Source organism: Trachemys scripta, chromosome 2, assembly GCF_013100865.1.
Source record: "Trachemys scripta elegans isolate TJP31775 chromosome 2, CAS_Tse_1.0, whole genome shotgun sequence".
NCBI classification, from domain to species: Eukaryota; Metazoa; Chordata; order Testudines; family Emydidae; genus Trachemys; species Trachemys scripta.
The window spans coordinates 32388050-32403865 of NC_048299.1; the positions used below are offsets into that span (position 1 = coordinate 32388050).

The following is a 15816-nucleotide window of genomic DNA, read 5'->3' on the forward strand; positions in this document are numbered from 1 at the left end:
CCATTTTTTCCTTTCTCCCTATCCCAAAGCCACTAGTAATTGTGCTGATATTGGAATCTTTTTAGAGATTGAATATTTTGAATCATGCATTTAATTCCTCATGTATCTCCCCTGAGAACAGTGGCTGCCTATCCTCCATTTGCATTAATTCACTAATTGAATCCAGGGCGTGTGCTCATAGACTATCCTGCAAGATAAGGGTCTGTACAAAGCTTTGCCTCTGAATGTGTAGTATTCTGTTTTCTCTTACCTAGTCACATCTGATATACTAATGACTTCCCTCCCTTCTTGACCTACACCAGATTTTGTAAAAAGATAATTCTCAAAGTAAGACAGAAGCAAATAAATTAGTGCTCAGAATAACAGAAATGAAGTATATACAAAATGCATTAACACAGGATTTGCAAAACCATGTCAAACCACTGATTCATCATGGTGCCCAGTTACCTCCTGGTTCTGAGGATGCCCGTCATCCCCTTGCATATGTGTATATTGCATCTAGTCACTTGTCATACATGGAGATGGGACAAAAATTCTTTCTATCTGCTGGCAATCAGCTTATGCCCTCTGGAGCATGTGCTTTGACTTTAGTAGCATTTATACATAGATTTGACCACTAATAACATAGTTGTGTTTTGTAGCTTTAACCTGTAAAGCCTTTGTTTCTAAGCAGTGCATGGTATTGTAGTGCATGCTCTCTTTCTCTACAATGCACAGCCTAAGGTTTACGTTACTGTTTCTGATGCAAATCTTCAAACGTTTTTTAGTTGCTGATAGTCCAACTCCTCCTCCTCCACCACCTCCAGATGAGATGCCTATGTTTGATGATTCTCCTCCTCCTCCTCCCCCTCCCCCTGTGGATTATGAGGATGAGGAAGCTGCAGTAGTGCAGTACAGTGATCCGTATGCAGATGGAGACCCTGCTTGGGCCCCTAAAAACTATATTGAGAAAGGTAAGAGTTCAGTCCATACATTGACATGGTGGCAATACATAACTGCAATTTTACTTGTAGCCTCTGATGAAAGGAAACCAAAATCTCCCTGCTCAATCCAAACTTAGAACCATTCTTTCCTAACTTCTCAGTGGCTGTGCCCAGTGTAACAAATCGAGTCCTTGATACACTCAAGCACTCTGGAAGGAAGTGGAGAAGTAATCCATCATTACAAGAAATAGCTGTAAATTGGATTTAATTCATCTTCAAAAAGAATAGGAGTACTTGCGGCACCTTAGAGACTAACACATTTATTTGAGCATAAGCTTTCGTGGGCTACAGCCCACTTCTAGACCAGCAATGGCTGTGTCAACCCTGCTGGATGTCTATCCAGAAATAACCTCATTGAAAGACCAGGCTTTTTGGCCCTACTGATTATTTGTGGGATTTTTCCCTTGATGTTGAATAAATGAGATGATAAAGTTGGCTTACGTTAGCCTTTTAACGGTAAAATTATAGTGGTTTTGTTTGAGAAATGTCTTAAGAGTATTTTAAATCCTATTTGCATATGGAACTCTTTACCTCATTCATAAAACTGGCAATGTTTGTTTCTGCAAATAACTGACATGCCAGTTTTCTAGCTGTAGGGTCAATCTATGCTAAGAAAATAACCAGTTTGTGACAACTGCCAGCAACAAGTTTCCTGTGACCTGGTGTTTAAGATGATTTGGCTGCCACTGTTGAGAGGGGAAATGTTTCACAGTTAGGGAAAATGTGATAGTGATTGATTTTGGAGTTTGGAGTATGTTTTCTTCCCTGTAACAGTTAAACTATTATGTTCCATCTTCATTAGTTGCTAAACTGTTTTCAGCACGAGTTTATAGACATTTGAGTGATGCCAACATAGGTTCATTTTACTAATGTGCCCAGACCGTAAGTCACTCCCTTCTCCAGATATCTGCCACATGTACACTCTTGGAACTGACTAAGGAGCATGAAACTGATCAATGCTACCACTGTAATTACTCACTGTGGAAAGTGTGTTTTTTTTTTTTTTTTTTTTTCCTTCTTCTGCCCGCCCTCTGCCCCCAACATAAATCCATCTTTCATCCATAAAAAGTACATTAAGGTTGAAATGTCAAGCACTCAACACTTACGAAATGTCAGACTTAAGGCTGTTTGTGCAACACTAATTTGGCCCTCTTGTGCAGATGGCTTGTCTTCATTTACATAATCACATCCTATTTTCTTCATTGAGTGTACAGGATGAAATGTGCTCACTGAATCATTACTACTTCCATATTTTTATGCTAATCATTCAATGTGGGGCCCCAGGCATTATTTGCTGTGCACCCTCCAAACCGTGAACTGACTACAGAATTGTTAATTTTCCTCAGTGGCTTCTCTTTTGTGCTCACATCTTAGTTCTTGTCAAACAGTTAATTTTGTCTTTGTCTTTTGTCACCTGTGAGGTGGTGGTATTATCTCCATTTTATACAGGGGGAAATGAGGCACAAAGATTAAAGCAAGTAGTGTCCACTAACTTTAGGTCCATAATTTGAAAAGCCTAGGGCCTTATTTTTCAGAGTACTTAACATTTAATAGCAATAGTATTATAGCACGGGACTTAACATTTTATGTTCTGAACACAGCTCCCATTGACTTCAGTTGCATCTGAGTGCTCAGCACTTCCGTAAATCAAACACTAGCATCAAGTTTAAGCACCTAGAAAATGAGGAACACAGTGGCCGCTTGTCAAAGCTTTGGTTTATGTGATTTGCCTAACATCACTTAGGAACTCGTGGCAGAGGGAGTGATTTTAATTCTCCAGAGCAGCATTCAACAATCTTAACCAACAGACCTTCCTCTCTTCGATGCAGTTCCTTTCCTCATGTGCTACATACCTTCCAACTTTCGCAACAGTTGAGGCAGGGGCCCTACAGCCAACAGCCTCTTTCACTAAACAACCCTGATTTATTACCAGAGCACAGTTCAGCCTGCACCCTGTGAAGGTCTTATGGAAAAATATAGGATGTGGTCATGTGTTTAAAAACTATCAAAATGTAAATTGGAAGCCAATTTAAGGTTGTATAGGGAACCTGAATTCTGGAATTTCCTAATTCTTGAGTGATTGCAACCTTAATTTATTTTGGAGCTAAAAATCTCCTAAATTAAAAAATTGAAAAAATTACTCCTGTGCTGGTGAATTTAGTTCTAAGATTAATCTGCAAGGTTGGAATCTTTAGCTCCACAGCACTGTTATATGCCACTTATAAGTAGGAGAGATGCCTCTTAACAGCGTCCCTTTGGATCTGATTTCTTTAGGATTTTCGCGAAAAGCTGCACTACATAAACATGGCCAGCATTTAGTGAATAGCTAATTTTATCCTTGGGAAGGTTCTACTCTACGGAATTATAGAAATAGTACCTTAACAGAGGTGTGTATTTCAGGTTCTATCTGCTGTGACAAACAGTGTTATGGCTGCAAGGCTAACAGTTTACTTTTTTTTTTTTTTTTTTTACACCTTCGTGAACTGGATTCTGTTCCTTTTCATAAATCTCTGAAACATTTTCTACATTCCCATCAGTTACACCTGTGCAAGCCAAAAGTTTAATTGAGGGCCTAATTGGGCCTGTACACCTTTTTTACTGGTGGTAATGTTAAGAGGAAAACTTATCTTGACTCTCCAGATTTCATGTTGAAAGGGTGGGGGAGAGTTGGGGGATGACTTTATTTGTAAACTGAGCACATTAGATACAGGAATCACTGAGACCAACACTGAAAACCCTGAGATGTCCTTACTAGTCACTTAAATATGAGACCTGCACTTTAAAATGCTGTGTATTGTGTAATAGTACATGGCAAACTAATTTGTCTGACTCTTTTCATCCCTAGTTGTTGCTATATATGACTACACAAAGGACAAGGATGATGAGCTGTCATTTATGGAAGGTGCAATCATTTATGTGATAAAGAAGAATGATGATGGGTGGTATGAAGGAGTTTGCAATCGAGTGACTGGCCTGTTCCCTGGGAATTATGTTGAATCAATCATGCACTATGCTGATTAGAATCTTTGCTTTGCAAGTTGGGTCTTGTATTCAATCATACCATGATTATTTACAAGAGGTAACTAAAAGTTAACAATTGTCTTAATACACTTTAAAAAAAATGTGCCCATCTTTTCAGGCCATACTGTTTTAATGGTATGATTGAAGAATGTCCATCTCCATAAGCATAAATCTTTGGAGACAGTTTGTCTTACCTGATAGCAATTTGTAAAACAAGCAACTGTCTTATTACTGGTTATGCTTATTTACTTACGCATTGTTAATTTTATGACCAGCCTAAATATTCTTGGGAAGTAGGGTATAATATTTAATGAACCATGATTCAGATTGTGCCATTACATTTTTCAGTGCAGCATGGTAACTAACATTAAGTTAGACTAACATATTAAAAATCTGGGTGAAAAGTTTAATGTCAGTGCTGGTCATATTACTTTTTGTTAGACTCTTGCTCATTCTTGAACTATAATTGTTTAAAGCATGCATACAAACTTATGTATTGAAATATACTTTTTTAAAAATCCAAGATGCTTCCAATTTGTTGTAATCTCTACCTGGAGAACTCACTAAAATCTATTGCAATGAATTGCTTGAGTCTCTACGGGGTCCATGTGAATCAAAAATGGGTGGTCTTATGTATGTGTAATTTGTACCAAGTTTTTTTTAAATGAGTAAATTTGCATTACAACTTTTCCATTCATAAATATATGTGGAACCAAAGGTCTTGTGCATTACTTTGTCAGCACTTCTAATTGCTTTGCCAAGTAAGCCAATTTATGATTGTGGTATCACTAGCAATGTACTAAACTAAGGACAAGTGTTGTAGCCTTATTTTTAACATTGACGTTAGTGGGCAAACAAATATACCAAACCTGAAAATTATCCACTTATCAGAACATTCTTTCAAAATTAGTGGGTAAAGGGTTCAAGTACTGCTAAAATTAAGTACTTAAAGGATTCTCAGCTGAGTGTTGAACTCACTAATAATTAGTTTCAGTTTCCTGCAACTGACATTACTAAATACAAACTGTATGCTGGACCAGCAGGACAAATTTGTATGTTTGAAGCTGATAATACACCAAGTAGGCAGTCAGAGCTAGCAGTCATACAGAAAGCGGGGGACAGATATTCACATCCTGTTTATTATTGGAAAGTGACAAATGCACTTTGCCTCTCCACTTCATTATGGGAAATTGGGCAAAAAGTCAGATGGGATGTTCACTTCAGTTTATACAAAACTGTAGTGCTTAGCTTATCTGAAGTAGAGTATGTAGTATGCTCTATTATTGTATGTAGTAAAGATTTGTTTTGGACTTTAAAGTGCTGTCCTACTGGGGTATTAAATGTACACTTCTATAACAAAGTGCTAAAAGACTGGTGGTTGGAAGCTTGATTGGTTGCTGCATCATTTCTTTTCTAGTGTAAAATTAGAAATATGGGAACTCCTTCACCTTCCTCCCTAAAATCATTGTAACTTCCAAATGCTTTCTGCTTTAAGTGTTAATATCACCTTCTGAAAAATTAGCAACCAATAATTTACCTGTATTTTCTTTATAAATTGGAAAGTCTTCACTTAATTTGTATATAACTTGTTAAGTTTATGTACAGTCTTTTATAATAAACCATTCTCCTATATAACATTTTGGGTACTTCTGAAGTTTAACACGCACAGCTGGGAAAGCAATCAAACCATGTTTTTGCAGTAAACCTTATCACTTCACACTTAAAGTAATATGTTATTTGGAACGCATTAATTTTAATTAATATTTATTCTCATTGGCGTACATCAATATTAAGTGTAAACAATACTTCCTCCAACAAACGCCCTTATTAAAACACATTTAGACAGAATTAGTACAATTTAACAGACTGATTGTTTCATAGTTGTATGGCTTCCCTCAAACATCTTCATAAACTTAAAGTATATTTATTTCAGAAAATATTAAAAAAATAATTTTTGGTAACCAGCACTGGAAGCAAACCAAGATGTTTTGAAATGTAGTTTTATAGGCACAGTCTGGTAAGTAGCTGCCAGTATGAGTGGAAGAAGGTGTCTCACTTGTCCCGGGTGAGTACAGTTTCTGTGAGCTGAATGAGGGCATCTCGTTCAGCGGATGGTCGCAGTTTACTAATCTCTTTCATTGCTTCATGGCAGTAGCGTTGGGCGAGGTAGGTTGTTTGCTGTACACCATCACTCTTTTAAAAAAAAAAAAAAAAAAAAAAAAAAAAAGCTAATAGAGTAGCAATTATTTCCATTGCTACATGTAAAACAAACCAATGCTGTTGGAAGTGAGTTAGTGTCTTTAACCCTCCACAGTGGCTCTAGTCACAGTAGATTGGATTTAAATCAGCAAGCAAGAAAGCTTGATTTTAATCTTTTTACATTTACACTTCAGTTATTTTCCTGAAGAAAGGTTGATTTCCTTCATATAATCTGGTACCACTTGCTAACCAGGATACAGTATACTTAAATGGTATAACATACCATCAGATTCTTGATTTAAAACTTTTGATTAGAAATGGGCCAATGATACATTTCTTAGAGGTGATTAAATTATTGAACTCATATTTGTGTCAAGTTGCATTTGAATGGAAATTGGGATTCAAATGCACAAACAGTAATTGTTTCTCATTGCTAAACTACCTTAAATGTGCAGAAAAAACCCTCAAAACATTTTGAATTTAAAACTGACTTAATAAACAGGAATATCTGGTTAGTGAATTAAACTGACTACTTCTGGTCATCCATGTCCTGTGCTAATGTCCAAATTCTGCAAGTTTAAATATGACAAACATGTCATCATACAATACTCTAAAATTAGAAACTAAAACTTTAGGGGTAGACTATTAAATTGAACATTCTTTTAGCAGGGCTAGATTTAAACTAAGAAGCAATGTAAGCTTTCTTGACTGTGCCTATTTTTATTTTGTTTTTGTACCTCTGAAACATAACTACTCTTCAGTACCAGCAACTGAATTCTTAGAAACTGACCCTCTTGGATCCAGTGCATTAACCATGTTGCTACATCTATCTAATCCCATAATCTGCCTCTGCTGTTCCTCTTAAGTGCTGTGCTTGCAAGCTATTTTTCACCCCAGGAACCAGCAAAGTTTGAATACTTTGCAACAGTATCTTTGATTACATCTTAGAGTTCAGTGTTCTCAACCTTTCTAAACTCGTGTATCCCTTTCAGGAGTCTGATCTGTTTTGCATACCCAAAGTTTTACCTAATTTTAAACTACATGCTTACAAAATCAGGCAAAAATACAAAAGTGGCCCAGCACACTATTACTGAAAGTGTTTACTTTCTCATTTTGTCTGTATGACTGACTTTGATAGTGCTTTATGTAATAAAATGAGGCAAATGTGTGTGCTCCCAGGGGTATGGGTAGTCCTGGTTGAGAACCACTTCTTGAGTTAAATGCTAAACTTTTTTAAATACAGCCCTGCCATCTGTGGCTAATTCATGCAATGAGTTCTAGATTGCCTATAACTCCTACAACTAATTTGAGGAATTAAATAAATTTATACTTCATACTAGTCTTACCTGAAGTACATAGTGCCGAGCACGTTCAACATCACCTGGCAAACTGAATCTCCTCATGATCATGGCATTCATTTCTGGAAACTAAACATGAGGGAGAAAATTTTAAGTATTGGCTGTTTCTTATGGAGTGTTCTCTGCGTAGCTGCCTGTTACACTAGCTCCAGGGACCTAATACATTTATCTCCCCTTTGACATTAGTCTATTAATATAAACAGTCTAGTGGAGGCATCTACTCTAACCAGATCAGGTGTCTTAAGGGTCACTTTGTACAAGAAGGATAACTTACCTGCTTTGAAATAAATGCTTTAGCGCTCCTGATTAAAGTAGTAAGAATACAAGGCATTGGGTGGAAGCTTCTCACTTTCACACTACCTCCAATAACTAGGTTATTCCTCACCCACATACACACATTACTTGCTGCATATCAGGTTTAAATTTCTATGTGTAGGTTTTAAATATAGCTGCAGTAGGGATCAATGTAGTGTAGAACTTGTCTGTCCTTTCACAATAGCTGAGTAGAAACCAACCCTTTGGACATCTTGAGGGGGTAGAGGGTGAAATCATAGTAAATTTGGATGTAGTGGGTGTTGGATGTGTTCCATTTCTTGGGGAGAGGTAAGGTAAGACACAGCAATTCAAACAACTGAACCTGTCCCATTTGATGTGCATCTGACTTCCTAATGTGCTAAATCTTTAATTAGAATTGGACCTAAATTAGATAACCACCATTCCTGAACATGGTTGACTTGAATTAAATGGGCAAAATAAGGGCTGGTTAGAATCTGGGTTCCTCCTCTACTTGTAATAATCTCTGTGGGTAGTATCTAGCTAATAGTTCAATACCAAACCACTATCCTCTAACCAACTGGATGTGTCTCTACTGCAATAAAACAGCTGCAGCTGGTCCAGTCAGCTGACCTAGACTGGTAAGGAGGGGCTATAAAATTGCAATACAGAAGTGTTGGGCTCAGGCAGGCTGATCCAGACCAGCTGTGGGTGTTTAAATGCAGTGTAGACAGGGTATAAATGTTCAGAAATGCATACTAGACTCTCCCCATCATGGTTTACATTGGGATAGGCAACCTATGGCATGTGTGCCATAGGCACCACACAAGCTGATTTTCAGTGGCACTCATACTGCCTGGGTCCTGGCCACTAGTCTGGGGGGCTCTGCATTTTAATTTTAAATGAAGCTTCTTAAACATTTTAAAAACCTTATTTATTATAGACTTATAAAGAGAGACCTTCTAAAAACATTAAAATATATTGCTGGCCTGCAAAACAAATTAGAGTGAATAAATGAAGACTCAGCACACCACTTCTGAAAGGTTGCTGACCCCTGCTTTACATTCTAGGATAACAGCATAGGTATTTATCTTAATATTTAAGGAATACTTAATGTAGTTAATCACCTTGGCTTTTCATATAAAATCTGAACATTTAAAATGTAGGATATTTTGTGTTCTCAGCCTCTCACTCATTAACTACACTTTTATAAGTCTTACTCTACAAGTCAGCCAATCTAAAGTGCAGTGTCTGGGTAAATCACTATCATAAATCCAAACAGCTACTAGCCCTTACTTCCTCCAGATGCTGTATTTTAGAACACATTTCTCAGCATCAGTGTGCTGCTTTATAAAAATAAAGACCTTGTTTTCCTCATCAGGCGACAGCTAGGATCAAGCAAAAATTTAACTTGTGCTACACATTTTTAAAGGCTGATCAGCTTTCCTTGTGTAGCCTTCAGTATCAATGTATATTGAATTGAGAAATTTTGTGTTGGGGACCTCTTTTTCCTCTACTGACAATGTTCCTCCCACTGCTTTCAAACAGTTTTCTTAGGCAGAACCTACAAACAAATGTTAGTGCTCGCTGGGTTTTCTATGGATTCCAACTTTCTTACTGTATTATGGCAATTTTAATTACAATTTGCATATTATACATCTCTGCTCTTACGTTATTTATTAGTTAGCTGCATCTACTTTGATAGTCTACATTTAACTTGCAAAAATATAGAAAAAACAGACCTTTCACACAAAGCTATTCTTAGCCTTTAACTCTGCACATAACAGCTAATGTATAAACCTTTGAAAGGAGTGCTTATGTTAATTCTAAAATCACTTCTTAAAAAGAATAGGATTGAAAAATGTAGGAGAACTTCAACGTTTAACTATTCTGTGCAAAAATGGAAAATTCCCACTTCTTGGTAAATTCTCTTAAGGGAACCAATATCCAACTTGCAGCTTTCATTTCAATTGTTAGGAAGAACCTGAAACTACAGTCAGATTATGCTGAGCAGGGGCTGATTTTACATTTATACATATAAATTTTAAAAAACTCACTTAAGTCAACTTTAAATACATAAAGGTGTTGCTCATTTATTTTATATAACTTTTCTGTGACAGTAGAAAGACAGAGGCATTTCCAAAGCCATAATGTTGTATGTGTTTGTAAAAGCATCTTCAACATATGGAAATAACAGATTAACTGCTGGCCAAAATGGTAGGAGGAAGAGAAGCAGATGTATACCTTTTCCCAAAGAAAAATTAACCTTCAACAGAAAAACCCTTTACATGTTTTAGATTGAGTTTTTTTCTTCTTCAAAGGGCTTGTCTTACACAGCCCTGCCGTTCAGACTAGAGTGGTGTGAATAGCACTGCACAGGCACAAACTAAAAGATTCCTAGTTCACATTAATGTAAGCCTGCTGCAGAGTCCACACAGGAGAGTTGTGCTGCACTTTGTTGCCCACTGCTAATTCCTGTCCAAAGTGTGGGGCTGTGGCGACATACATCTATTTGCATTGAGGCTAACACTGATTGCTAGTAGTACAAGTAAGTGTCTGCAGTCCCAGATCCAGTTTTTAAAACTTATGTAAACAAATAATACATAAGTCTCTAGTGTGGCTCAGTACTAGTTTCTTGTAAACAGCAGGAAATTGTCAATGAAGAGGACTTCCTCTGGGCACAAAAGGCCTTCCAAAATGTTCTGTGGAAGGACAGCTTGATGAAGCACTGACAATTGCCTTCCGTCATCAAGATATAAAGAGTGTGAAAGGGGGAACACTAAGAAGCGTCCTGTAAACTAAACACTGGACTTGTGATCAATAAAAATCCTAAAATGTTTTGTCAGGTTTTTTTAGCTTTATTTTAATATTGGAAACTCAGGTTTTGTCTACTCTAGAACAATTAATAAAATGCAAACATTGGAGTCTAACCAAAAGCCAATTAACTGAAAACAGACAGCACAATTTTAAGATGGATATATAGATAAGAGAATGGGTCTTTTACAGCTAAACCATTTTATCTCCTCCAGTTTCTTCCATTACTAAATGGTGGCCCGAACGAATAATTACAAAGCTGCTAGTGGCACTTAAACCCAGATGATTTGAGAATAGAAGCCTACTTAAATGACTAAACACAAGCAGTAGTGGGAGACTACTGATTCTTGGCATGAAAATAACAACATGAATTGACCATAACAGCTGTTAAAGTATTTAAATAATGCTCCAGCTAGACGGTAATCAAAATTCATTTTCAGCTGGGAATTTTGTTACTAACAGATGAACAAATCTGAATATCAAGAATAATGTAAACTCTTCCATCCATGAGTCTAACTCACGTCAATAGGAACTAGCCCATTTATTTAAGATGATACAGAGAATCTATAGTTTTCAGCCGCTGTATGGCCATTTACCACAATAATCCTTACTCTTTAGGAGCTTTTTTTTTTTTTTTTTTTTTAAACAAAAAAGGTGGCACTAACGTGTACCTCGTGACAAGCAGAACCACACAACCTTAGTGTGTAAACTTCCTCCTTTGCCAGCTGTCACTGCTCCATGCCATTTCTAGCTTAGATTCTAAGCGGCTCAGGCACTATGTCTTTAGCCACTCAGTAGAGCAGGGGTTCTCACAACAAATATTTTGGTAGCTGCAGAGTGTGGCCACCAACTCTTGCTCTGACAAACCTGTCTCTCGCAGCTCTTCACTGAGAGCCCGCCCCAGGTTCCCGAGCCGGGCGGGAGCAGGGGAGCTGCCCTGACAACTGAACACTGCAGCTGCCTCCAGAGCCATGTCCAGCACTGCACACACCAGCCCCACGTGGCTCCTGAGGCGCTGCCCAGAACCCCTGAGGAGGCTGAATGGTGCAGGGTACTGATCCCCATTGGCAGTGCTAGCGCAAACAGCAAGGTGGCACATCTTGCTGCCCTTGGTAACAGCTAGTCAGGAGCAACAGCTGGGTGCTGCAGGGAGGGGCTGCTGCTTTGCTTCTCTTGTCCCTCCCCTCCCCCAAATCTCCACCTATTCTTTGGAGGCTGTCCTAGCTGCACTTGAGAAACACTGCATGCCATGTGCACCTACACTGTAATATACAAATGTAAATAAATAAAATACTAATTTAATAAAACAGGTTCTGGGTTGGACTCATCAGCACTCTACAGATCAATCAACTACACAAATTATTGTAATAGTGCAGTGCACTGTCTCTGCCTCTGCTGTGTCCTGTGTCAATCTGCAAGTATCTTCCCTTTTCTGTGCACTTGCTGTTCATTTCTACACTGCATCCTCTTTCTGTACTTCTGCCACTCTCGCTGTTCCTTTTTTCTGTTGTATCTGCTTCTCTTCCCTTTTCTCTAGAAAATGATCACTCAGTAAGGAGAGATCTTACAGGGTGTGAACGAGTTCTCGTGACTCCTAGGGGATTTCCCATTGAAACAAGTGGAACATGGAGGGTTTTGTTCTCAGGGGCCACTAGACATCACTCCCTTTCTATGTGGCCAGTACCATCCCTGCCTTCCTGTCTTTTCTATATGGCGGCTCTCTTGCCATATCGTCCTTCCCCTTTGTGCAAGTGTGTACCCATATTAGTCTCTTACTCTATTTTTGTTCTGGGGAATGTAAGGAAGGGGGAAAAGAACAAACCACTTATCTAAGCTTGTTCTAACTTCTTTCTCTTCAAGCCCTCAGTAACAGTCCACTCTCCAATGGAGGAATGCTGAACGCAGCTCCCGCTGGAACCAGTCAATGCCAGTACATGTTTCATTAGGTAAAGAGGAGAGGAGATCTCTCCTAGCTATGTCCCAAGCATATTTTAAATTGACTAGATTTCAAGTTGAGAGTGTCCCTTTAAGCCAGCAATTATTTTTATTTTTGGAGAATGTTCTTTAACCCTACCTGTTGGCAAGCAAATAAAACAGGGCCTGTGGCTAATCCAAGTTTGAGATCCGCTGATGCTGGTTTCCCCAACTGGTCAGCACATGATGTAAAATCTAGCACATCATCTATTAGCTGGAAGAAGACAAACACAAAAGCAAATTTTGCCACATTAAAAAAAAAAACAACAACATGATACAACACATTTTAATTGCTGTGTCTAATTAAAAGAAAATGTATACAGAGAATTACAGTTTGGTTTCCAATGTAGTTTTGAGAAGTGTGCATTTTAGACTTCCCACTAATTCCGTAAAAGCAACAGAATACACTACCTGAAAAGCTATGCCAACATTTTTTCCATACTGGTATGCAATCTCATGAACTTTTGGATCAGGGCAGCCTAGTATGGAAACCTGAAAGGAAGAGGAAAAAAAAGAAAAAGGACAGCTCTAATTATTCACCTGAAATTTGTTTGATTGTAGGTGCAACATAATAAGCACAGTAAACATCTGGGAGAGGGGAAAGCGCCACATTTAGAGCATTTTTCCCCATCCCCAATTCCCTGTTTATGCACACACACGCACACACACAAATATCTAGGCCCATTAGAAAACACAAAACCCAATAGAACTGCAGTATTAAATTCTGGATAGAGATTAACTTTATTATGGTTACAAATTATACTGTAAGGAGAGGGAATGCCGCGGGATGAGAGGTGTTACACATGTAGGTTAATTGTCTAATGCAGCTCCGCAACATAGGGCCTGAATCTGTTTACATAATTGCTAGGAGGATAGGGCTCAAGTAGGTAGATGGATCTTACAAGCCTCCCAGTAACAGAGACCATGGAGTTGGAAGAGTGGTGCCCAAACTAAGACAAGTGAGAAAGGGAATGTTAGTTTCATGGGAGATGTTAACTGTCCAGAAATAAACTATCAACAGAGATGAGCTGATGAAATTTCCACTGAATTATTGGGGAGAGTTAGTGGCAAAGGGGGCTGGGATGGGAAAGGGCACATAATACTAGACCAAATCATCACTGGTTCTGAACAAGCCATAAGGAATCTTGAGGTTCAAGAACTGTTTCAACTGCACCCATGCTATGGTAATGTGGCTCTTTGTCCATGAGTAGCAGGCAGAAAAAAATCCCTTATGTAATTCTTGGGGAAAAATACATTAACATTTTACTTAAGTGCACACAAAAGGATGAATTTCTCTGAAGACAAACGTCTAGAGAGGCATGAATTCTGTATAATTAAATGAGGGGGTGATGAGCGAGATTTGGGAGTTGATGACCATAAGCCCACAACACTGTTTAAAATAATGTTTTAGAATTCTGTATGTGTGCTTGTAGATAGATTATTTTTTTTAAAAGTGCACAAACTTGGTTCCACTTGATACTCAGATTTATTTTAGTTTTCAACAGAACTACGGTTGTTGGGGGAAAAAAAATATCCATCCTGGCTTACTATAGAAACAAACTAATGTTACCAAAAGAGGAGAGGAAGCAGTGAAGATTCATTTTGATTTATCAAGTAAAAATAAGAGTAAAAATGCAATAGAAGAGCAGCATGGGAATACAAAGATAAGAAAAAAACATTTTTGTTCCTTAGGTGGGAAAGTTGTAGGATCATTTAAAAACAGTAGCAGAAGCCTTGATGGGGACTGTGAAGATGCAAAAGAAGCTGAAAAAAGTAATTTCGATAAGGTATTCACACTGAAGAATATCTTCAAATCAACATGATGCAAGCATGCACTCACGTAAGTAGTGCCCTACCAAATTCACAGTCCATTTTGGTCAATTTCATGGTTATAGGATTTTAAAAATAATAAATTTCATGATTTTAGCTATTTAAATCTGAAATTTCACAGTGTTGTGATTGTAGGGTCCTGACCCAAAAAGGAGTTGGGGGGGGGGTGGTGTCACGGTACTACTACCTTTACTTCTATGCTGCTGCTGGCACCAGTGCTGCCTTCAGAGTTGGGTAGCTGGAGAGCAGCAGAGGCTGACTGGGATCTCAGCTCTGAAGGCAGAGCCGCTGCCAGCAGCAGCACAAAGTAAGGATGTCATGGTATGGTATTGCCACCCTTACTTCTGCACTGCCGCCTGCAGAGCTAGGCCCTTAGTCAGCAGTTGCTACTCTCCAGCAGCCCAGCTCTGAAGGCAGCAGTGCAGAAGTAAGGGTGGCAATACCATACTACGACATCCTTACTTCTGCACTGCTGCTGACAGGGCACTGCCTTCAGAACTGAGCGTCCAGCCAACAGCTGCTGCTTTCCAGCTGCCCAGCTCTGAAGGCAGCTCAGAATTAAGGGTGGCAATACCACGACCCCCCTAAAATAACCCTGTGACCCCCTGCAACTCCCTTTTGGGTCAGGACTCCCCAACTTGAGAAACACTGGTCTCCCCCGTGAAATCTGGTCTTGTGTGCTTTTACCCTATACTATACAGATTTCACGGGGGAGACCAGATTTCATGATCTGCGATGTGTTTTTCATGGTTGTGAATTTGGTAGGGCCCTACACATAAGAAATAAAGATGAAAGAACCTCTAACACTGTGCTTTCCAAACATAAGAATACTAAAAGGACCTAAAAGAATCTGGATACTTCTCTCATCATCAGACAACATTTCACATTGCCTCAGTCTATAAAAAGAGGGAAGATGTTAGTAGCCTAGTTTTCTTGCTCAAAGTTTGCCTTTAGTCAGACAAAATTCTGGAGACCATCAAAGGATAAACTGAATTGAGATACAAGGGGGTTTTAGATGGGAATTAGCATGGGGTATCAAACTAGAACCTAATCTTTTATCCTCCTTTTCAGGCTTCTCTCTTTAGAGAGTAAACTCTTTGAGGCAAGTCCTAGATCATCTTATGCCTCTGTACAATGCCTAGCAAATTTTGGTTGCTATTGTAATATAAATAAAATATAATCAGTAAGACAAGCTGAGTGTGTGTGACTGTATATTTTTTGTAAAGTTTTTGAGTAGTGTCAGGCTCTTAGGGTATGTTTACATTGCAATAAAAGACCCAGATCAGCTTATTTAGATTCATAGATTCAAGGACTGGAAGGGACCTTGAGACGTCATCGAGTCCAGTCCCCTGCCTGCATGGCAG

At 38.6% G+C, this 15816-nt stretch overlaps 2 protein-coding genes across 16 annotated transcripts in view; one reads left to right on the forward strand and one right to left on the reverse strand.

The window, feature by feature from the left end:
- The window catches only part of ABI1 (abl interactor 1), a 119121-nt gene extending 113746 nt beyond the window's left edge, over nucleotides 1–5375 (forward strand). For all 9 annotated transcript variants that reach the window (XM_034760202.1, XM_034760198.1, XM_034760200.1 and 6 more), the window contains 2 exons: nucleotides 768–953; nucleotides 3829–5375. In XM_034760202.1, the coding sequence (XP_034616093.1) occupies nucleotides 768–953; nucleotides 3829–4004 (362 nt within the window). In that variant the 3' untranslated portion in view covers nucleotides 4005–5375. The remainder of the gene's footprint in view (nucleotides 1–767; nucleotides 954–3828) is intronic.
- A 376-nt stretch (nucleotides 5376–5751) lies between these two features.
- PDSS1 (decaprenyl diphosphate synthase subunit 1) overlaps nucleotides 5752–15816 on the reverse strand; it is a 35067-nt gene continuing 25002 nt past the window's right edge. For all 7 annotated transcript variants that reach the window (XM_034760209.1, XM_034760208.1, XM_034760211.1 and 4 more), the window contains 4 exons: nucleotides 13034–13114; nucleotides 12723–12836; nucleotides 7550–7630; nucleotides 5752–6197 (listed from right to left, as the gene is read on the reverse strand). In XM_034760209.1, coding sequence (XP_034616100.1) covers nucleotides 6057–6197; nucleotides 7550–7630; nucleotides 12723–12836; nucleotides 13034–13114 — 417 coding nt within the window. In that variant the 3' untranslated portion in view covers nucleotides 5752–6056. The remainder of the gene's footprint in view (nucleotides 6198–7549; nucleotides 7631–12722; nucleotides 12837–13033; nucleotides 13115–15816) is intronic.